At 48.4% G+C, this 23724-nt stretch overlaps 1 protein-coding gene across 1 annotated transcript in view; it reads left to right on the forward strand.

The window, feature by feature from the left end:
* Positions 1 to 22634, forward strand: part of LOC121660275 (phospholysine phosphohistidine inorganic pyrophosphate phosphatase) — a 72732-nt gene extending 50098 nt beyond the window's left edge. Inside the window, exon 7 of the mRNA XM_042019541.1 lies at positions 21895 to 22634. Coding sequence (XP_041875475.1) covers positions 21895 to 21985 — 91 coding nt within the window. The 3' untranslated portion in view covers positions 21986 to 22634. The remainder of the gene's footprint in view (positions 1 to 21894) is intronic.
* The last annotated feature ends 1090 nt before the right edge of the window (positions 22635 to 23724 follow it).

Genomic DNA, 23724 nt, shown 5'->3' on the forward strand with positions numbered 1-23724 from the left:
TGGGAGATATTGATCAGTGTGTTCACAGCAAACTATCCCTCTCTAATGCTTGGGGTAAACAAGCCTGGAACTGTGGTTACCTTAACCCTTCCCACATTGGCAGCCTCATGCACTGGGCAGGACCTGAACCAGTGCATCCTCCTGCTCCCCAGCAGAAGGGCTTTGTCTGGGGTTATCTCCCTGGGGTATAGCCAGGCTGGCTCTGCCCCAAAATCTCCTGGGATTGCAGAGCAGTCACCCAGGTCTGGGTGTTCCTGGGGAGCCCTCTCTGCCGGGGACCCTCGGTGGCCCCCAGCCCAGCCACTGCTGCAGCCATCACATGGGGTGCTTGGAGCAGATCAGTGTTTCACAGAATCCAAAAAAGCTGCTCAGGGCGTTAGCAGCAACTGATTTTAGGAGTTTAAATGAAAAACAAGGCTTGGCCAGAGTGGGCACCAGTTTGGACCTGACCCCAGCTTTGCTGATGTTTCCAAATTCTACCTCTTCCATCGCTGTCGGTCATTTCTTACACACAACTTCTGGGGACAGATGGCAGGATAAACCCTTGCTCACCTCTCAGCCCACCTGTTTGATCATGCTCTCACCCCCAAAGTCATAAACCAGAAGCAATTTTGAGGCTGCCAAGAGAGGGAAGGAGGCTCAACAGCCCCAGCTTTCCTGCTCAGGCTTTATTACTCTCAGCAAATACACATTCCACATTCAAGTCCATGCCTTCTTAATGCAGCCACTGCCAGGCTGGCTCCAAACAACACAAATTGCTCTGGGTTGGGTCTGTCTTCACTATTCACAAGGTCACTGCATTTTTGCACCTCTGCCTGCTGCACTATGGTTGAGTTTCTTATTAACACAGACCAGGTCTGGAAATACCTAGAACTGTGTTCAGCCTCCCAGGGAACGAGTGGGATGGCTGGAGTGGATGGAAAGTAAAAGGAACAGCTTTCCAGAGGGCACTCAGAAATGTGCTTTTCTCAGGGAGATGAGTGCTGCAGGGACTGTTTTATCCTTGCCAGAAATTCCATTTAGAAGAGCACAATTCCTGTTGGAGGTACCATAACTGTAGCCAGTATTGGACCTGGCCCAGAATTAATTCTTTGTGGCAGATCTTGGTACTGATCCACTGCTCAGTACTTCTGGAAAAGATCAGTGTTTCTTTTGTGAATGTCAGATAAACTATGAGTAGGAGACGTGTAAGGGAATCGACCTCCCTGATACCTTGGGCAGCATTGCTCCCAAAAAACAGCAGCTTGCCATCCCCCTCTTTGCTCTGCTTCTCCATCTTGGTGCTCTGTTCACCTCACACTTGATGGGATGAGGGTTCCTCACCCTCCCAGGTATCCAAAGGAAGGCATTTTCCCAGATGTCCCTCGTCACGTGGCACATGACAGTCTTGCAGGAACGTGCATTGTATGCTGTAAAGACAGGCCCTGTTACAATCACTGTCCTTGGGTAAGCAGGCTCAGGCTTCTTGTTCTCGTCACCCTTATTCCACCAAATGCTTGGTGCATCTACACAGTAGCTGACTCTCAGCCCACACTCGTATCCTGTGTGCTCCAGCCTGGATGATGGATTCTCTCCAGGATGCAGATCAGGCTTTATCAAGTGTTGTCGTGCTGACCACAGGGCCAGCTCATCCTTCTTGCATCCAAGTTTACGAGGTACAAAGCCATGGCAGATGAAACCCATCTGCCGCAGGTGAGTGGAGTTAAGCTGTTTTACAGCTGAGGGAGCAGGCATAAATCAAAATGGGGAAATTGATGGAGTTCTGGCTTTATTGCAGGGGCTGTTATTCTCTTTTTCACACGGGCAGGAGCATTGCTGCTCCCAAGCTTGTAGTTCAGTTGTACCTTCAGGCTTCAGTGCCCTTCCTGCACTCTCTGGGGTGGGTGGCATCACTCAGCTCTTCTCTGGGCGCAGTTTTAACTCCCAGAAACCACTGTGTTGGCAAAGGCTCATCCTGCCACTCCTCAGGGTACTTGACTCCTGCAAGCGATCCTTTGGCATATTTGCATTTGGATTTTCTTCGTTCCAGCCTGGGCACGTACGGGTTCTCTCTGCTGGCTGCTCAGCCATCGGGCCCACTCAGCACTGACCGCAGCATTTTTGTGCTTTGTAGAATTCTTTCAAGTCCCAGGGAGGTGCCAGGTGAGCAGTGGGAGTGTGTGAGGGCATCCAGAGGGATTTCATGCCTCTCTCTCATCGGAACCTCTGAGCCATGAACGAGAGGCTGCATTTTTTCCACAACACCTGCCAAACCTTAGTCCTTTCTTCCATCCTCCGTATGCTGCCTTGTTGGCCTGAACAGCCATCTCTTAATCTAGGTCTGTCTTGGGAGAACCAGTTAGTAAAACGTCCTTAATTAACCTTACTGTGTTCAGCCTAAAAGCAAACCAGACTCACTGAGGTGCTGCTACGCTTGTGTCAGCAGCTGTTCTCATTTGTAAGAGAGAAGGCACAGGTGGTGTTTGCTCCTCAGAAGTTGGGATTTGATGCACCTCCCAGTGCTGCTGGAGGAGGCTGTGGATCTCCCATATCCCCATCCCTTTTCTGCCCTTTGATTTGCAAGAGCCATGCAGTGGCTTGTTGTGTCTCCTTCTCGCTCAGGTAGAAGCTGAACCAGCTGAAGCTGCAGCACTGGAGGCAAAATTGTTTTCCTATGCAGAAGCAAGAAGAGTGGGAATTTGGGGTCACTCCTCAACAGCCCATTTCCCTTCAATAGGACAAGAGACTCTTCTCATAGGTTACTTACCCCAAACAGCTTCCCTGTGGGAAATCTGGTCCTCTTCCTCTCTTCTGGGACAGAAAGAGGGATGGGAGATGGAAGGGTTTGGCCAAGTGGATTGTGATTTGGACAAATAATGAATACATGGGTCAGTGGGTAAATAGGTGATTATTTTAACATGAGGCAAAGAGAAATGCTCCCTTCCTTTATTATTCCTGGAGACATGGAGCACAAGACTCTTCATTGTTAAGTTAGCAGACTCGAGGGTAGGTGTTGATTCCAGCTTATGTTTGGAAAAATCTGGTGGAGCCACAGAGTGGATTAATTCACAATAAATGAGACCTAAAGCAGTGGAAGGTGGTAGGTGAATTATCCATCAGGTGGGATAATGCTTTTGAGGGAAAACAAAGAAGCTCCTGCGATGATTCCTGAAGTCAGTGCATTATTTCTGTTTGTTTGACTCCTCTCCACTGCTCCCTCCCCTGGCTGGAGCAACGTGTGTTTCATGACCCTTCAGAGAAAGCAGCTCCATCTTTCATGTTCACGGCGTGCTCGCATTTCCCCCGTCCTCGTCTCGCAGCTCGGTATCACTGATATGATGACAGAACATGTTCAGTGCACAGAACTATTAAAAATGTAGCTCAGATGGTGCTGATGGGAGGCTGACATCTCCTGAATAATTTATTTTAACTGGAAAGATTTGTAACACTTAAGCGTTAGCAGGACTCTTCCTTTTAACGCTTTCTGAGGTGGCTGCTTGTTGTGATTCTCTTGTTTGGGCAAGAAGTGGCTCAGCCTGTTTGAGGCCAAAGCCAGAGCTACCACCTCCCTCAGGGACAGTCAGACTGCTGGTCGTGGTCCCTTGGAGGCTGGAGAACTCGAGAAGAACTCCAAAAGGAAGCTGGAGGTGTTGGAAGAAGCAGTCACAGTTGGATTGCCCCTGCCTTGGGAGTCGGGAGCTTTTTGTAGGGTGGAAGATTGAAACAGGCTGTAATTACTGGCTGCAAAATATTTACAGTAAGCAAGGAATGAATGGTTGGCTACCTTTAATTCCTGGCAGCAGCTCCCTTCCTTGGGGCAGTGACTGTAAGTACCTGCTCTGAGGAGTAGCTGCTGCCATCCCCCTAGTCCAGGGGGAAGGACCCAATGTGTTGCTGGGCCAGGAGTTTGCACAGGGTCTTTTCCAGTCTTAACAATCCTGTGATTCCATGGGTATGGCTGGAAGGAAGTCAGGGCCATTGCTTTTTTGTAAACATTTAGTAGAAACTTTGTGCAGGGAACATCCTTGCACACAAGCCAACAACCTGAATTTCTAAATTTACGCTGGCAGACATGCAATCACAAGCGGGGCTTATCAGTTGAATTCTTGGTGTCAGTGTTAGAAAGGCCAAGATCATTTCTGTGATGATCATCCAAGGCTCTTCCTCCCTCTTTTTTATCATTACACATAGACAGGCAAATTCTGCTCTCAGCTGTGAGGAAGCAATTCCCACTCAAGTCAAAGGAAGCTGCTCAGAGAGACCAGGGTTTATCCCATACTTTACAGACAAATTTATCACGGAAATTGCTGTGCCCCCACCACGTGGCTGCTGCGGCCCAACGGGGCTCAGTGCTGACTCACAAACAACTCCTTCCTACTTTCTCTCACTCTTTCCTCGTGGTGCTGGTTGTGTGTTGCAGTGTGTGAGACTGCACTGGTCAGGACCAGTGGGCCAGTTGGCCCAGGGACAAAACAGGTCTGCTAGTGGGACAGCCCCTAAGTCCTGAACCGCCCCCAAGGTTGTGGTGAGCACAAGGAGCCTTCCCACCATGCATTGTATCATTATGTTGTTGTATGCTGTTTCTGTGTTCTGGATTGGCCCATTGGCCCCTGCCCCTTTATACCTTGTTTGGTCCCCATCTAGAAAGTTCCCCTCTCCTGCTTCTCCCATCGGTTTCTGTTCTCCTGCCCACCCCTCCTACTTCCCCATTGGTTGTTGTACCTTTGTTCCACCCTCAGTCCGCCTCCCTGCCCTCAAACCGTTGGTTCTGATGTTTCACCCACCCCTACCGGCCCCGTATATAAACCTACACCCTCATCCTTCATTCTGTCTTTTGTCCCTGGACCATCCACACGTGGAATAAACTCTCGTTGCTGGAACCGCATACAAAAGACCCTTCTTGCCTCGTTTGCACTGATTGTCACCTTTGGGACATGTGGTTGAGTGGCTGTACCACCTAGGGTGTGTGTGCCTGTGCCTCCATTTGGCCTCAACTCCAAAGCAGCTCCCTCCAGCTGGGGACACTTTTGGGAAGGTGGCAGCGCTTCACCCTCTCTGCAGGGCGCCACAGTTGTGTTCCACGCAGGGTTGTTTCACTGCCTTTCAGTCTTCCTCCAGCTCCCTACCAAAACTGAGTTTTAACAGCTTAGGTAAGACACAGTCTGTCCTTAAGGGATGCAAAATCCATGTTGGCGAGAGGGAATGGGGAGACGGAAATCCTGTTATTTTTGGTTTACAGATGAGGTCCTGCAGTGTGGAAGGTCAAACTCTGATGTTCTTGAAGTCAATGCCAAAATCCATTTGTGGCTCCCAGCTGGCCAGGGCATCATCCCAAACAGTTTGTGACTGATCCGTCCTCTTTTTGGCCACAGATTCATCCGTCACTCCGAACCTTCTCCCTGCCTAATCTTGGAGGGACTGGAAATACCTCACTCTTCTGTATCTGCTCTTCGCCTAATGAAGTTTTGAGGTGCTCACACAAAGGAGCAGGGTGTTGTTATTCTCATTTTTCAGTTGTGGAAACCAAGCAAAGCCAAGTGATGTACCCGAGGTCACACACCAGTGTCAGAAGCAAAAGTAGGTTCTCCATGTCCTCTGTTCCTTCCCAGCCTCTCTCATAAACCCAAAGAGCAATAAAATGAAACAAAGGTTCATAGCAAAAAAAATTGGATTGGGACTTGCAGCAGCCCAAGAGCAACCATGGAGTCCCTGTGGCTCAGCAGAAGCCCTGGAGTTAATGACCTCTGCAAAACTGATGTATTTTTACATAACTAAATTCCAAGAAAAAAATTAAATCCTTATTAATTATCAAGACAGGAACTAGTAGGAGGGAAGAGCCAGAGTCTTTAGGTCAGATTCATCTGAATCCATCACCTAGCAAAAACTTATATTAAGAATAAATACACCCTAGAAACTAGTCCAATAAATTTTTCCTATTGAAACAAGTTGTCTTCCTGCTTTATGTATCATTTTAAAGGAAGGTAATTGAATATAAATTTTCCCCACCTACAGAGAAATAGACATCCAAATGCGTGTATGTGTCTGTGAGTATCCGTGTTCTGGGGATAGTGCTGACATCTGTGTAGGGCATGTTGGACTGAGTCTGACTGACTTCAATAGCTGTTGGAGTGGAAACCAGCACTGATGTCCAACCTGGGGAAAATTCTCCTCAATTCCAGTTTCTTTGTGCATTAGCAATTACTTTCAAATGTTTGAAACTCAATAGTGGTTGCCAAACTCTGCGTTGCCTCCCAAGGAAAAGCTCTTAATTTCTTCGTGTTTAGAGGCCAAATCTGTGGCTAGACTTGATGATAGCTAAGGTTTGTGTTTGGGCAGATTGTGAGTCCATGCACAGTTAGTGCCTGGAATATGCACACAGCTGGGACCATGCTGGGGCTGTGTCTGTGGAAATGTAAAAATACTACTCTTAAAAAGAAGTTAATCTTTCCCACATTTCCTGCTATGGTTAGAGGTGATGTTCTCATGTTTTGTTCTTAGCTGTCTCAGTGCTTTGAGCCCTCCTGCCCGAAAGTCTCTTCTTGCAGCCATTTTGCAGCCTCATGTGTTATGTACACATGAAAAATGGGTGGTTGAGTAAGAGGTTTCTTGGTTTCAACCAGAAAAGAAGTACGGGAAGTCACTAGAAAGTGACTTTTATGAAGAACAGCTCATATATACTGTAAAATCAGCCAGATATAAGAGGCCTGGCTGTGAGCAGAAGCAAATTGGTCGATTTTAAGTCTTCGTGTTTTAATGCCTGTGAAATACAAGTGCCCGTGTGCACCCCACTGGCTCTGCCAGCTTCCCACTGCCTGTTTCACAGCACAGGGTGCAGGCTCAGGGCCACATAAAGTTGTCAGATGCAGGGGGATGTTTCCTGCAGCCCTGTCCCTGCAGCAGCAAAAAATAATTGCATTGCTTCAAAACTGCAAGGAGAAGGTTATAAAATTATCGTGCCTGTAAATTCCAGATGCAAACCATATGATTGCAAAGCCCTGCTCCCCGTCCTTGTTTAAAATTACTCTCTCCTAAGCCTCCTCAACATCTGCCTGGCCTGGAAGTGCATTTTTCCCTGTGCTCAGTGAACACCTTGTGCTGGGACTAAAAGGTCTTTTGAAAAAAAACCCACTGTGCAACTGATGAAGTGTTTGCTAAGGATTAGGGGCGTGGTTAATATAAGCATTAAAAAAGGTCTCTGGCCACTGTCCTGTGTCACAGCGGCCTCACATTTCCTCTCCTCTGGAGACGGACGTACATCTGGTTTGAGTGGCTTTTGTCCTATTCCCTGGCCACAAAAGAAAAAGGAGTACTGGGCTTCCAAGGATGGAAAGTTATGCAGCGGCGCTAAATATATCAGTACTTCTTGGACCTGAACTTACCAAGATAGGCCATTCCAGCAACACTTCCAGCACGAGAGGCAAGGCTGCTCGGGGTTTTGTTTTGAAATAGGGAGGTACATCCACGTGTAAGGGTGGTGGCTCCGGGAGGGCTGGAGTGCAGGGCTGCGCTTGGGAAGCTGCCTCTTGTGGCTGGGCTGAGCCCCTGCGAGCCCTTGGATGTGTCTCCTCTTCCCCAGAGCGATCAAGTTACACGCCTTGAGCTTTGCCATAGTAGCAGAGGAAGGGGAGAGTACAAAGGTTATGGAAAACAAAACATTAATTTTCTTGACCAGATGTGTTAGAAGCAAAGTGCAGCTTTATTTATACCCACGGCGTAGTGTCCATAAATCAGGGCTGCTCTCCAGCAAGGCATTTAATGAGAACGATTAAATGATTTCATGATGTACTCATTGTTACCGTCTGATAAACACCAGCACTCCCTCCAAGGAGCAGGACTTTTCAGTTGTAGCTTTTCATGGGGGAACGAGATGTGGGGGGAAGCAAAGCCCTCAGCAGTGTCAGATGAGTTCTGCAAGCCTCTCTGGGCACATCGTGTTGGGAGGATCCATCAGCTCAGCCCGAGCACGGAGCCTCATCACAGATTTCGATTAGGGACATGGGCTGCTGCCATGAGCAGCCTTTGGGCTTATGCAACGCCTTTTGTAGAGAAAATGCCTGATCTGATCTCTCCTCCATCTGCCAGAGTAAATCACAGCATTGCTGTGGAGGTGGGTGCTGCTCCCCAGGCTTCCATGAGGCTGGACCCCCGCCCATGGTGCACGAGGAATCATGGATTGGTTTGGCCTGCACGGGACCTTAAAGCTCATCTCATTCCCTGCCACGGGCAGGGACACCTTTCACTAGCCCAGGTTGCCCAGGGCCTGGAGCAGAAAGCTGGGGAGCTCCATGCACAGAGCCTGCCTGTCTCCCATCCTGTTCTAGGTATTGGTTGGAGTTCAAGCCAAAGGGATCATGCCCAATGCAGCATCCTGGAGGCTCCCTGCACCACTGGGGCTGTGTGGGTGACCCTGGGGCTTGTCCCCATGTGGTGAGGTGGGGCACAGGTCTATCTGCAGCCCTCTGGACCTTCCCCCAGATTTTCGGGCTGGAAGGGCTGAATCTGATGGCTGCACAGAGCCCCATGAGGCTCCTTTGTCACAGGCATAGCCAAGCACTAAAATCACAGGGATGGCTAATTTATGTGAGAAGGTTTTCTCTGAGTCAGTGGGGAGGACCTTGTGCCCAGAGCCTTGCCCCTCTCCAAGTTCTTCATTGCTAATCAGAGGCTGGATTCAGCAGCTCCCATTCTCTGGCACTTTCTGTCTCCATCAATAAAACTGGAGAGGCTCTTGCTTTACAACAAAGATGTTTATCTTGCCCGAAGTTGTGGGAAGCTGTAGGAGGCTGTCCTTTCTCACTGCAGCGCTCTAATGGGGTAAACAGTTGCTGTTACTTAGTTTCCAGCCAGATTTTTGAATGGGGGCTGGGAGGAGGATTCCTTAATTAATCCTTTGGGAAGGTGGTTGGGACTGTGGCTTGTTGTTCCGGGTTTGTATCTAACTAGCATCTCCCAGATGCAGAGTAGTGAAACCCAGGTCCAAATGTCACCTTGCTTTTCTGCATCCCTCTGATGGGTAATTTTTCTTCCTCCTTCAAGCCACCTGCCCCTTTCTCTAGGATGAAACTAGGTGGTCTTTAAGGTCCCTTCCAACCCAAACCATTCCATGGTTCTATGATTCTTCTTCCCCCAAAAGAAGGAAGTGCCCTTTCCTGGGGAGGAAACAGCTGTGTGTGAACGGCAGCATGGTTTAACATGGACTGGCTAATTATTAAATTCAGATATAAGCAATCATAAAACCTGCAGGGTACTGTATATATGATGAGCTGCTCAAGCAACTTATACCAAACACATGTGGTATTCTTAAATGTTCATTACTTTCTCAGGACATGCCCATTTGCAGGGACTTCAGACAACTCCAGGCTGCCTTGCTGTTTTTTCCATCCATGTGAAAGTATGAAATGTGAGTGAGGTGCATAAATAGGTCTGGAGGAAGGTTCTCCATTAGCTGCAGGTAGTAATTTATGGTGGGAAGGCAACAGGCAATTAAACTCTTTACATTGCTGAGCATTAATGTATAGTGCTGTAAGTTAGCACATTTCCTTTAATGTTTTACTTGATGAAGTCTCCCTCTTTATGATCCAGTAAAGCCCTTGCCGCGCAAGGACTTGGGTGGTTTGTTTCAAAAAAATTCTTTATATATATTATACTTACATAGCACACACACACCCCCCAAGCCACTGCTTCGTTTTGGACTGAGAAAAAACAGCAGAGGATTGATCAGCCCTCCACGGATTGCTCTGTGCTGCCTTGAATGCAACTGGAAAGGGATTGGGTTATTGTTGGGTTGTTTTTAACTCCATAGACAAATATCTCCACCCTGAAATGCCTTTAGAATTGAGCAATATTTGCAGACCACAGCCTCGGCTGTCCCACCTCCAGTACAAAGTAGACCTTTGAAGTATTTTAAGTAGTAGATTTTCTCAAAGGTATCGAGCATGGTATGTAAATAAACTTCATTTAAGCCAGGTTGGGTTACAGAAGCACAGCTAAAACCAGTATTATGGGCTGTTCATTATGGGCTGTTCATTCTACAAAGGATCAGTCCTCACTTGATGCTGATGCAAAGGGTGGAAACTGGTCTCTGCCACAATGCTCAGATAAAAGCAAATACTGCAGATACCAAGAAGGTGAAGCAGTTGCCATGCCACTGCTCTTGTTTGTTTGGGGTTTTTCCTCCTCTGTTCTAAAGCTGTAAGTCTTTCTTGTTGATTTCATGGTTAAGAAATGTCCCAAGTTCAGCCTGATCCTAAGAAATGGGAAAGCCTTGTCAACTACACTGGAGGTGGAGAAGCCCCTAGGCACCCCTTTCATTCCCAGCCCACGTGGGCACCCTGCAAGAGCCTGATCCTCGGCTTCTGGGTCTTGGAGCTCATGAAGAGCTGACTCAGAAACCATCTCAGCCCTACGAGGGTGAATGTGGCAGGGTCTGAAAGCAGCAGTGGTGCCTGGTGCTGTTCTGAGTGTGCCAGGTGTGGTACAAACTCATCCTGCTGGATGATTTTGTTGTTCCAGGCTGTGGTTTGCACGTGTGATAACAGCCAGCAATAAACTCCCATGGGAAATGTTCAGTCAGTCCCACAAAAACTAATTTATAAAAGCTATTTGGAGGTGGCCATAGTATTTATTAACCATTGTATTTATGAAAGTGAGAGCCAGGGACCGACAGAGAAAATGATGCTGGAGGGTGTGCAAGTAAGCACAGGACTCAGACCGAACCTGTGCAACTCCCTGAACTGAAACCAAGCATCCCAAATGCTTTACTGCCCAAACCCAAGTATTCATCACTCAGTTGTTGCAAATTTGGGACTATCTATTTGACAGCATAGAGCAAAATCCCCGTTGACATGACTGGGAATTGGTATTTGACCAAACTCTTGGAAGGCTTCAGCCGGGGGTGGGCTCTGAGTCTGCACTGAGCACGCAGCAAGCAGGACACACGAGCAGCCTGCATCTGAGGAGCTGGAGCTCAGAGCTGGAAGGAAGCAGGTACAGCCCTCAGCCTGTTCCCCGTGTCCAAGCAGAAGGCTGAGCGCCAGGAACGCGGGGCTCTAATCCCTACACCAACAATGTGACTTCAGCGCGCTTTCCGTAATCCATTCCTAAGCACGAGCCTAGATGTGGTTTGACACCTTGAAAAATGTGTTCACTGGCTTCCCTCCCGTGTCCTGCCTGGGTGGAAGAGAGCCAGGAGGAGGAGGAAGAGGCTGCAGCCATCCCTGCTGCCTCCCTGCAGCACTCTGGTTTCCAGGGCAGCGCTGCTGCACATTTCCTGCAGTGCTTCCAAGGAGCCTGGGATCCTTGGGCGAAGCGCAGCCCGTAAACGCAGCATGTCCTCATCCTTTGAACAGCTTCCCACCTTTGTGAGCCTAATCTGCAGAGGACATCCTGCCTTCCTCTGCAGGGAGGCAGCCTGGCCTGAGGTCCCCATTGCCTATTGAAAAATAAAAGGGATCCAGTGTGGGCTGGCTATTGCTGGTCAATACAGAACTGCATTGTTTTCTGCTGGATTTAGGATCTTACTCCCCAGCGACCCCATTCAGTATCCTAGAGGCTGCAGGCATATGGCACAAGGTTCCTTCATTACCTGCTCAACACCTCAGCAGATCTGGGTTTTTCCTTTCATCTGTGAAACAAAGCAAAAAGCGAAGCTGATCAGCTCCATCACTTCAGAGAATCATGGAATAGTTTGGATTGGAAGGGACCTCAAAGCCCATCTTGTTTCACCCCCTGTCATGGGCAGGGACACCTTCCACTGTCCCAAGTTGCTCCAAGCCCCATCCAACCTGGCCTTGAACACTTCCAGATATTGGTAAATCTATATCCCAAGCAAATGAAGTCTCGTTTCCTCGGCACTGTGGTCATGGAAGGGAAAGCAGGCAGACATTCAGGCCATGCAAACTTCCAAAGAGAAGATTACGAAGATCTCATTTACAGAGTGGCTTAAGCAAATGAGCCACAATTTGGAATAACTGTAGCAAAGTTTCTGCTTTAGAAAGGTCAGGAGTTTCTGAGGAGCAGGGCTGAGTTGTTTGGGTGGGCCATGTGTGCTCAGGTGTCTCTGAACCCTTCCAGAGGGCATAAATCGTGCACTGGAGGCAGAACTCCTGGGGTTTAGCCCAAATATAGATTCCCTTTTATTATATCAGTTCAGCATGAGCACATTTAGAAGCAGGTGGGTTCCTGACATCCTTGAGTGAAGTCGGATGTAATATTCCTATCTGGAATCTGGTCTGGAAAGAGAAGTCAGACAGACTCTGTGCCGTTGCCTTGTCCAGGCTGGACAACTGTGCAGACAAAAATATAAATTGTGCCTGAATTTTCCAGTGTAGGTGCTTTTTTGGCTTCCCACATGAGAAAGGTTTTGGAGCAGGGTGGTGCTGGTTCCCAACACGTGTGTGAGTTGGCTGTTCCTGCCCTTTGGAAGGAGAACTGGCTGCATGTCTGTCTGCTTGGGTTTCCTGGGAGTGGCACAGATAGCTCATAGTTTCATTCTCATTTAAAATTAAAGCTGATTTAGTGAGCAGCATCTGGAGACAAATATTATTCTCCTTAGGGTAGCTCAAATTCTTCTTTGGTGAGAAACAGTCTTTTAAAGCTGTAACTTGGAGTGTCTTGTCTCGAGGGTTGCATTATCAGTGCCAATCTGGCCTAATACTTTTAAAATCAAACTTCTCCAAACAGCATTTGAAACCTTAAATTAAGACTTCTTTCTTTTATAATCTGCAAAGCTCCTTTCTTGCTAGAATCTGCATCTGCCAGAGTCCTGTGACTTAAATCTCCATGAGATGCTTTGCAAATGCAGAAGCCAGCGTTCATTTTACACCTTTCATAGGGATTTTGTAAGTGATGTATTAAAGGAAAGCAATGAAATATTCTCTTAGGTTAAGGTCTTTAAAAGTATCTAACAGAGTAAGATGTCTGAGCACCACTGAGCTTTACATTCAACCCTTGAAATTAATCTTTCTCACTCCTGTGTAATATTAAGTCTGATTAATAGCTAATGCATCAGCTCCATTTAAGATGCACATCTGTTTGTGTGTGTGCACAAAGGAAATATTTATGTCCAAATTCTTTCTCAGGGGCATTTAAAATTATTTTCTACTGAATTGAGTAAGGTCATCTGGCAAAGCTGAGCAGGTCATCAATAATTAATCCAAGCAGGCAGAGCTGAGTCTCAGGGTGCTTGCAAACACCCTGTTAGACTGGATAGTTTGGCAGAGCAGGGGCAATTCTCAGATTTTCTCAGAAAACAAGCAAATGTGCCTTTAACTTTTGAGGGGGAGAGGGAGGCTTTGCTTTTATTGGAAACAGCTGTGCTGTGCTTGCACTGCAGCACTTGGTGCATCCACATGTACAGTCAGAGCTTCTGGTCCCCCAGTGCACCCCAGCCCAGCCTGGGGGTCCTTGTGCTTACACCACCATGCCTGGCATCCATGGCTCATTTCCACCATATGCTCACAGCCTGCAGGAACACAAGGGGTTGGATTTATCTCACTAAACTTTATCTAAACTTTATTAAAAGTTAGACAGATTCTTTACACCTAACTCTGGCTGTCTGAGAGCTGGCTCTGGGATATGAGCTTGTCATCTGGTTTAAATAGAGTCAGTAGGGAAAAGAATCATCTCTTCCAGGGGTTATTTCCTATCCAGACTTGTTATCTAAGAAACTGGGATGAACATGGGATGAATGAGAAGGGGGGAAAAAAGCTGATGAAGGGTCTGGAGCACGAGTCCGATGAGAAGCAGCTGAGGGAGCTGGGAAAAGGGCTCAGCCTGGAGAAAAGGAGCTCAGGGGGGACCTTGTGGCTCTGCACAAGTCCCTGACAGGAGGGGGCAGCCGGGGGGGTCGGGCTCTGCTGCCAGGGAACAGGGACAGGAGGAGAGGGAACGGCCTCAGGCTGGGACAGGAGAGGGTCAGGTTGGACATCAGGAGCAATTTCTTCATGGAAAGGGCAGTCCAGGGCAGTGGTGGAGTCCCCATCCCCAGAGGGATTTAAGGGACCTGTGGATGTGGCACTTGGGGATATGGGTCAGTGGTGGCCTTGGCAGTGCTGGGGGAACAGTTGGACTCAATGATCTCAGAGACCTTTTCAACCTAAACAATTCTATGGTTCTGTGTATACTTTTCCCTTTCCCCACAGAGGGACCTGTCTGTCCTGAGCAGGAGGCTCCTGAAGAGGTTCAGGTGACCAGCCTGGGCACAGCATCTTGGTTTTGGATAGACAGCTTTGGATGAAATGGGTCTGGGCCAGCCTGATGGGAAACCCCAGGTGACTGAGGGTGAATGTGCACCTCTGGCTGTTCTGGTTAGCCTGACAGAGTAGGTTGAACAAATATTACCAATGCACTCCATCACTGCATAAGATGGATTGAAATGGTTTCCATGGGGCTGAGGATGGCAGTCCCTGATGCAGTAACTCCTTTCCACCTCTGTCTTCTCAGGAATCAAATCCAGTATCTATCACCCAGCATGGAGCCAGGCTTTTGAGCCACGGTGGCTTCACCTTTGGATTCAGGGTTGGGTGGGACCACAGCAGCTCAGATCCCACAAGGTACCTGGATTGTGGGCAGAGAAGAAGGGACCAGAGCCCCTTGAGGCAGAAGGGGCTGGTTGGGTGTCCCTCCATCCTGTGCCCACCAGGTTCCAGCTCTCCCTGCTGTACCAGCTGTTCCCAGGACACGTGTGCAGCTGTTTTGGGACAAGCAGGCTGGGAACCAGTCCAAAGCCAGATCAGGTACGTGTGCTGCTCCCTCTCCTCCACCATAACGCTGGTATGCACACTTTTAATGCCTGGCCCCTGCTGAACTGCTCTGGCTGTGCAAGATGAGAGAGCTCTGCAGTTTTGACAGGAAAATTGCTGCCCAGATGCCAGAACACCAGTGCTCTGCTTGTTTAAATATTTGTTCAAACCAGCTTGACTTTCAAGTGCATTTTTCCATGAAGGATTTTGGAGGTAGGGGAAAGAAGTCAGTACTAATAAAGTCTCATGCTCTGGTGTAATGACATGAGAGCATTTAGCCAGGAGTACCCTCTGTCCCAGCAGCAGCGGTTCACATCACGTCTCCCCATCACCATCCTGCCTTCCTTCGTGCCTGTTTCTTACTGTATGGATCTCTATATGTCCTCTCCACAGACTTTCAGGACTTTTAATCTCCTGAGCTCTTAATCTGGCATGTTCACATGTGCTGGGTTTCCTGAGAGAGAAAACAAATAGGGATGGGCGGAGGAAAACGCTGCCGTCATCGGCTTCCTCAGCACTGTGTGTTCAGAGGCTGGAGGGTGCACTGCATCCTGCAGAAATGCCAGGAGCTGGGGTTGTTCAAGGGTTAATTTGCAATCACCACGAGTAAATGTCATGCCTGTGGAGAGTGGTATGGGAAATGCTTGTGCTGACTCTCTCCCAAGCTTTGTATGTGATACCCACAGAATTTTGCTCCTGCCAGCCTCTGGCTCCTGATCTGTTCTCTCACCTCTGCTCCTTTAACTTCTGTGTTTTGACAAAGTCCCACTTGCTCTCCCTAAACCTCTTCATATCTGCAGTTACAATCCCCATTTCCAACCTATTCCTTGCTTCCCAAAGTGATGTCCTGCACCAGATCTTGGCAGTTCAAAAAAAACCTGGTGGAAAACGTGGTAGAGCAGAGTGCATCAGGGACCCCAAGTGCTCCTCATGCACCTCCTCTAGCCCTTCCAGAGCTCTCAGCAGCCTCTTCTATGCAGTCATTTCTGGAATTGTGTATCTGAGATCTTTGGTTAGAGCATCTCCATGCAGCCAACTGATTAGAAACAAACTAATTGCAATTAAACAACACTTCCAACTAAATTTTCAGCATGTGTATGTTTGGAAAGTACAAGTGTTTGCCCCAAGAAACATCTTGAAACGCAAAAAAACGCAAAAAAAAATGAATCTGGGGAATGGCAACCTTCCAGTGCCTAAAGGGGCTGCAGGAGAGCTGGAGAGGGAATTTGGACAGGGGCATGGAGTGACAGGACAAGAGAGAATGGCTTCCCACAGCCAGAGGGCAGGGTTGGATATGATACTGGGAAGGAATTCTCCCCTGTGAGGGCGGTGGGGCCCTGGCACAGGGTGCCCAGAGAAGCTGTGGCTGCCCCTGGATCCCTGGAAGTGTCCAAGGCCAGGTTGGATGGGGCTTGGAGCACTCTGGGCTAGTGGAAGGTGTCCCTGCCCATGGAACGAGATGATCTTTAAGGTCCTTTCTAAGACAAACCATTCTGTGATTCTGTGATTTCTAGCATTTAGCAATTTCATTTTATTTTATTTTTAGGTAAACTATGAAGAAAGATAACTCCCTATGCCCTCAATATTTTCTACATGTTGAGATACATTGCCTGAAGAAGTGTTGTACTTAAGCCGCTTTATTCTGCTCAGTTACAACTGCAGCAGTTTAACATAAATGGGAACAATTAAGTCACAAGCCCAAGACTTCCTTCAGGTGTTAGCAAACAATTTGGCTGTAATTTCTACCCCTTTGTGGATGCTTGAATTTAAATGAGTCACAATTAAACACAATTAGTGGCGTGTGAAGTTCTGGGAGGCAAGAGAAGATCGGTGGAGGATGCTGGTTTGCTCTGACACTGGTTTGCTTTGCTTGGAGCTCTCCAAAATCCAGTTTTTTAACCACAAAAGCCTCTCTTCCTACTGCAGGGAGAGCTGTCTGTGACATGAGAGGCGTCCAGGTATGGGGTTCCCTGGAGTTCTGAGAGTTGCTCCAGCCCTAGGTGCTGTTACTGACTTTGGTGCAGGTTTGTCTCTCACTGTATGTTCAGGAAATGTGCTTTGCAACCATCCCTCAGCTGTCCATCAGTGACCTGTCACTGTGATTTATCTGGGGTTTCAGTGCCAAACCGATTAAATTGCATGTTTCACCCAAAAAAAAAAAAAGACTTTCACTCGTGGCACCAAGTCTAATTATTGCATCTGTCCAAATCAACCAGCAAAGGTTACAGTGTCTGTTTGCCTTCCTCATAAAGAAAACCTTGTTAAACCCAGTCTCGCATGTTTTACAGCCGTGGTAAGAGCCCCTGAAGAATATGCTGTCAGGAGAAATGGTCTCAGGCTTTTTATCTCATTTTATGGAGCAGGAGTTGGTGCTGTTTAATCAGGGAGTTAGTGGGAAGCCTGAATGGTGACACAGAGATGCCTTGGTCAAACAGAGGGTGAGCTGTGGGGTGGGGTTTGCTGTGTGACAGAAGGTGGTGCTGCTGGGGAGCTCAGTGGGACAGCAGTGTTGGGATCAGGTTTGCCAAATGACTGCAGCTCCGTGGCACTGGAATGTGGTATCATTTGTGTTTTTCAGATACACTTTGGCGCCTTGCTTAGGCCCTGCTTGGTGTTTTCCCTACCCACCCCAATTTCTAGAGGGCTGTGTAAGAGCTAATTTTAACCTGTGGTACCGATCAGGTGTTGATCAATCCCCATCTGCTCTCACTCTCCCAAGTCAAGTTTCAGCAGGTCTCAGATTGAGCTGGATCCCAACCCTGTTCCCATCCCTGTGGCCATGACTGTCCATGTCAGCTACCTCCACCTGGGCTTTCAGCAGTTAAATATTTTGCCCATGCAGTAATCCAGCTGTTTCCTTTTTGTTCCCCATGTTTTGTTGGAGAAGAGCACAAGTGAGGCTCTGAGAAGGCCATTCCAACCAGTATGTGAAGTTTCCTAGGACAGCATGAGGGGCAGGCCTGGAGGTCAGACATCCTGGTGGGATGGTTGGCTCCCAGCTCGTAGGACCCAGCCACATTCCACGCTCTGCAGGTCCAATCCCCTTTCCAGCAGTGATTCCCCACAAAAGTGCCATTGGAACTGGCTGACAGCACCATCCAAATCCTCTCTTCAACCCACAGACCACACCTGGAATCCCAACTGGTGTGGGAAACAAGAATTAACTCAAAGTCTGTGGATTTAGGGCCATCTTTCTGCGTATCATCTTCCCTGTATTTGCTTCAAAGACTCCCAGTAGTTCCTGAAAGGACCAGGCAAGCCAGCACAGATCCCTTCATCCCTCAGAGATGTTCAGCTGCATCTGGCTGAACCATCCCAGAAAATTGCACAGAAGTTGGAGCAACTCAAGCTATCAATTCCTGACAGCTGAGTCTAGCCAGGGAATCCAGCCTGTCAGGACAGACTTATCCAAGTGGAAATCTGACCCACAGTAAGGGAACCTTCTTACTCTTGCAGAAACAGATTTTTCAAATCAGCTGCTTACAATTTGGTTTTATGCTTCATCAGGAGGAAGCCATCACTTTTTAAAAGTCAATCGTTCTGATACTGGAGTTTCCCTGATAGCTGGAGCTTCTCCTCCCAAGTGACGAGTTAAAATTGCAGAGCCAGTTTCCTGCAGCACCCTGCTGCTTCCTGATGCCTCCAAGTGCAGCATTGATCTGAACTAACATTCAGTATGGGCTGAGGGTCTGGCTCAGAGCACAAGGGGCCACAGAGCTGCTCAGCTGCTGCAGCCCTCACAGTGATAAATGGCCCCTGGGAGAGGAGGATGTTTTGTCATCTCCTGAGGAGGATTTGATGGACACGAGTAACTGGAGCCTCAGGACCACTGAGTTGCATCATGTTAAAAATAGTTCATATTGTTAATGTGCTGTGATGCACCGGTCCTGTTGGGTGGCTTTTCTTTTGAAGAACATGTTCTCCCTAATCCTGACATTACCCCGTGTCCCTCCCCTTAGGGACCAGGAAGGACCACCCTGGATTTCACAGGGATCCTGTGCTAAGCCACTCCTTTCCCTGACCCCTTTGTATGCCAGCGAGGTGGCCACCAAAGGCAGTGCAGAATGAAGTGCCACATTTCACCGTGCCACGGCCAATTTGGGCTGGAAAACTGTGTGCAAATCCAGGCTGTGGTGCTCAGCCACTCCAAGGAGTCCTGCTCTACGGAAGAGAGTGTTTCCCAGGGCTGTAGCTGATTTTTCACAGGCGAGTTTGTGCACTGGCCAGCAGTGCTGACAGCTCAATGTTCAGCTGCAGTATATAATTTTCTGTCATTTTGATTTATGCTCTTCTCTGCAGCCAGAGTCCCATGTGAGAAAAAAAATCGGAAGGAGCCTATCCTAAAGTTAGCTCAATGCTAACTTCTTCAACTGACCTAGCAAATTAAAGATATTTTTAGATGGTTGTGTTTTTTGTTGGTGGTTTTTTTTTTTATTCTTTCTGGAATATGAAAGAAGAAAGTATTAAAAAGTAACCTCCACTGTCAGTTCTGTGACCTGCAGTTGCCATAGGGTTGTTGTCACTGAGAGAGAAGCCAAGCTGGGCCCGTGAGACCAAGATCTGCTCTTGGCTCAAGCTTCCACCTGCACCCAATGACCTTGTCCAGGGAGGCTCTGATGTACCAAAGCAATGCCCAGAACATCAGGGCCAAGCTCCAGAGCACTGCTCCACCTCAGGGCATCTTAAGACTCTCAGTGGCTGGGGCTTTTCCTGGGAAAAAGCCCAAATTCCCCAGAGAGGAGACTGATGTAGAGCCATAGTCTCTGCTCCCTCTGGACAACAGAATAAGGGCTCATCCTCCAGCATCTTGGGTTTGCTCGGAGGTTTTATGGTACAGCTCTCTCTTTGCCTCACTTCTGGCACCCAGATTTGGACTCCTGAGCTGTTTTGCTGCACTTGGAGCTTTGTTTCTTGGCATTAGAGTTTGGGGATTATTGCTTGCAGTTCCCTTTCGTCAGATGCTTCAAGAGCAGCTCTGAGCCAGAAGGGGGAACAAACCCATCCCTCGGCTGTTTTTGTGAGCCACAAAATGCCTGTGAGACAAAGGAAGGGGCCACATGAAACAGGAATTGGGGTGGCACTGACAGGGACAAAAGCTCCACACACAGCCCTAGGAAAAGGCAGGAGAGCAGGGAAGTGTGTTTATTCCAGCTGTCTGCTTTCCTACAGAGTTCAGGCAACTTTATTTATTGTGTTTTAATATTAACTTCAGTGGAGCCAGGAGTGTGTTGTGATCCCAGGGTATTCAGGCAAATGGGTAAAAATACCTTATTTCATGTATATATGTATATACATACACACAAACCCTTTTCACAGGACACATTAAGTGTATACAGGGCTTTTCCTTGATGACTGGCATTTAGCAGCTGAGTTACAGATGGATTTCTGTGTCGTCAGCACAGATATTAATCACAAAATCCTTTTAATAGATCAAAGAGTGCTATGTAATTGAAAATTTCTTGTAGAAGCGTTCGTTTCAAGCAGCCCTTAAAATTTTCTCATAGTGTGTAATCTAGGAAAGGAACATTTTTCAGGGTGTAAAATGCAAAGAGAAGGTTTGTTCCTTGCTTTATTTATTTCTCCACTCAAATGAAGGATTAGTGACAAGAAATTGATGTTTTACTGTATGCCCAAAGTTTTTTTTGTGTTCATCAAAGCCACTTGGTTAAATCAGGAGTGAGCAATAATCACCACTGAAGGGATGGATACATGCTGGATTTTTACTTGCTTTATGTTTGAAGGTTTTTCTCCATCAGCAAACTCTTTTTCAGTTGAGAAAAGCCTCAGAAAATCATAATTGTTATTCTCATTGATCCCTAGCCTGTAACAAGATAGCATTTGGCTGTTTAAAGAAAGACCCATCCACCTTTTAAGTAAGATGCAGAGTCTGTTTCATGGAGCCTGGTGCTGGGCATGGCTTTGCAGGTGACACAAGGAAAGATGAACATCAGCTGAAAACATAAAAATATTTTATTTTTCCTAGTTCATAGTGCAACTTTGCAGCAAGTAAAGCCTCAAGCACACAGTGTGGGCTTCCAGAAGAGGCCATGCCTTTGTGAGGAGCTCATGTGCTTGGATGTGAGGAGCACGGCTGAGACAAGAGCAGGAAGGAAACAGCCCTGGGGAGCTTCAGTGCTGGGACTGAAGAAATGATCTGGTGCTTGTACAGACAAGTGCTCACCAAATTCTGCACATCATTAATAATAATAATTAATAATAATAATCTCTCTGCCTCCCCTGCATCCAATGGGAAATGCATCTTCCCCACGGAGAGGCTGTGCTAAATAAAGGTTTGCCTTTCCCAGGGAGCAGGAGAGGTGGGAGGTGGACACTGGGCTCCCATCTCTCTCCCAAAGGAAGGTCATTAAGCATATAAAGTACATATGTCTTCCCTTCAGCAGCTGTTGGCTTTCTCAGCCCAAGAGCCATAACAGGACCATGAGGTTTGGAAAACTTCTGCTTCCCACATCTACCCCCCTCCCCATCAGCACTGCTGCTGAATCAGCAAAATGGGATTGTGCAGCCGCACCTCGTTAGCTCAGTGCTGCTAATTAAGTATTGGCAAAAAAATGGCTTCAAGGCACTCTGCTTTGGGGTGGTGACTTGGTGGAGGGTGAGACTGAGCCTTCTCCTGGTGGTGTTTCCAGCCACCACTGGTGAGTCTTCAAGAGATGGTGGTCCTGCAAAATTAAACCCTGACAGAACCTTCCTTTTCACTGGAAGGATGTGAAGACCTTCTGTGTCTCGAGGGAAGGGAATTGTTCTTTTCTTTACCTATTTCTTGACAAAAACCATGGGAGAATAATTATTTGTAATTTTGTAGGGTCCCAGGCTTGCACTGAGGTGTCCTTACAGCGATCCCTGTCTGGATGAAGAAGTGCAGTGCATTGACTTGGATTAGTTAATTAACTAATTGGGGGTTCTCTTCCAGTTGAGGCTTTGCAAAGTTTAGCCCAGCTCATTTGCACAAAGGACATAGGATCTACCTGGGCATGTGGGAAAGACCTGAGTGTAGGAGAGAGAAAGGGGAAAATAAACAGAAGAGGGAGGAATGTGAACCTCAGGGGTGCCCCATGGGCGCTGCCTGGGCTCTGTGGGCAGCAGGATGGCCAGGGACCTGGGGCCTGTTTGGGATCCTGCCCCTGCTCAGCCGTGTCCCTCTGTCTCCTTCCAGGCCTTCCGATGAAAACCACCCCGAGGTGAAGCCTGACGCCTACGTGAACAACCTGGCTGAGGCTGTGGACATCATCCTCCAGCAGCTGTAAATCCCAGCAGGAGCAGGGATGAGCCCTCACGGGCAGCCCCTCCGTGGAACCACTTCATCCTCTCCCAGCTCCACCTCACCGTAGTGAGCCCAGCGCAGCCTTGCCCAGGGTGGTGGGCAGCCGCCTGCTGAAACATTTCATGTAGTGGTTCTAAAATGATCTACTGACCTCATCCAAGGGAGCACCAAACCTGCTGTCCTCTGGCCGGTCTTGAATGTCCTGAGGCCCCTTGGTGCCTGTGAGGGGCCTCAGCCTCCTTGGGGTGATGCTGGGGAGCTGTTCCCCCTTTTTATCTTTGCTCACACTGGGGACCCAGCCTGGAGGTGGGAAATGGGGGAACCCAGGCACCCCCTCATGGATGGATTTACCTGCTTAACCCACATGTCCTGAACCTTTTGGAGTGCCTGAGATGGGATGGGGGATGTCCTTGGGGGCGATGCAGGCCACCAAGGCCCGGGGTCCTGTGTGTGCCTTGGGTGGCACAGAAACCCTGGGGAGGGGAACAGCCCCACATGCCTTGGCAAGGCAGTAACCGTGGTTCTGCCAGGATTAGCCCGTCTGGAACAGCCCTGGGTGAGGGCACAGGAATCAAGTAACACATTAGTGACTAAATGCACCATCCTGTCAGGAATAAACCCTGTCCTTTGGATCTGGCCTGTTTGTCGTTGTGTTCAGTGGGATCAGCACTGGCAGGGATGTTTACAGGACCTGAAATGCTTTTCCCTACCTGGAAAAGCTGGAAAAGGCCATGGGGCCGATGGGCTTTGCCTTCCCTCTGTGGAGGGGGGTCTTGTGAGCAGCCATGGCTGTGTGGGAGGGGATGTGGGTTTCCTGTATCTCTCCCCATTAAAATCCTGGATGTGCAGTCAGGGGCTCCCCTGTGCCAGGGAGCTGTCAGAGCTGAGTCAGACACAGCTCCAGCTGAAAACTGACTTTTCACAAGGGCATGTAGTGATAGAACAAGGGGGAATGGCTTCAGAGGGGTAGGTTTAGCTGGGATATTGGGAAGAAATTGTTCCCTGGGAGGGTGCTGAGGCCCTGGCACAGGGTGCCCAGAGAAGCTGTGGCTGCCCCTGGATCCCTGGAAGTGTCCAAGGCCAGGCTGGACTGGGCTTGGAGCCACCTGGGACAGTGGAAGGTGTCTCTGCCCATGGCAGGGATGGAACAGGATGAGCTTTAAGGTCCCTTCCAGCCCAAACCATTCTGGGATTCCAGGATTCTGTACTCACTCAGCACCCCCTGGGACTGATCCTGCCCCGCATTCCTGCTGAGGATCTGCTGCACCAGCTCAGCTCCAGCTCAGCCCCCTCCTGCTGCCAGCAGCGCTCAGCACATCCAGTGCTAGGACAGGAATGAGATTTGCCTTTTCTTTCCTAATCAGAATTAGGATTTCTAAAAGGAGCTGCTCCCTGCCTCCTGGCATCGCAGCCCTTCCCTGGGGATTTTAGTTTCTCTGCCTGTCAGTTTTGCAGTGCAGCTGTTGCAGTGTGTGTGGTAACATCTGGCCATGCTGCACCTGGCAAGAGCATGGAAGGGGCTCAAAATGGGGCAAAAAATTAAAGATTAAGAGTTGCTCCATCAAGTCCTCTGCCCACCCTCACTGACACATGGTAGTGTTTGCAAGGATCACCTTTTAGAGGCAAAAGTCCTCTTTTAATCAATGTATCAGCAGCTCTGCACCCTCTTGGGCTTTGGGCAAGACTTTTTGGGCTTTAACTTGTTTCAGATCTCCCAAGGCA

This window comes from Corvus kubaryi, unplaced genomic scaffold (assembly GCF_017639235.1).
Source record: "Corvus kubaryi isolate FWS band 111438036 unplaced genomic scaffold, C.kubaryi_AGA036_p1.0 138, whole genome shotgun sequence".
In the NCBI taxonomy this organism is placed as follows: Eukaryota; Metazoa; Chordata; class Aves; order Passeriformes; family Corvidae; genus Corvus; species Corvus kubaryi.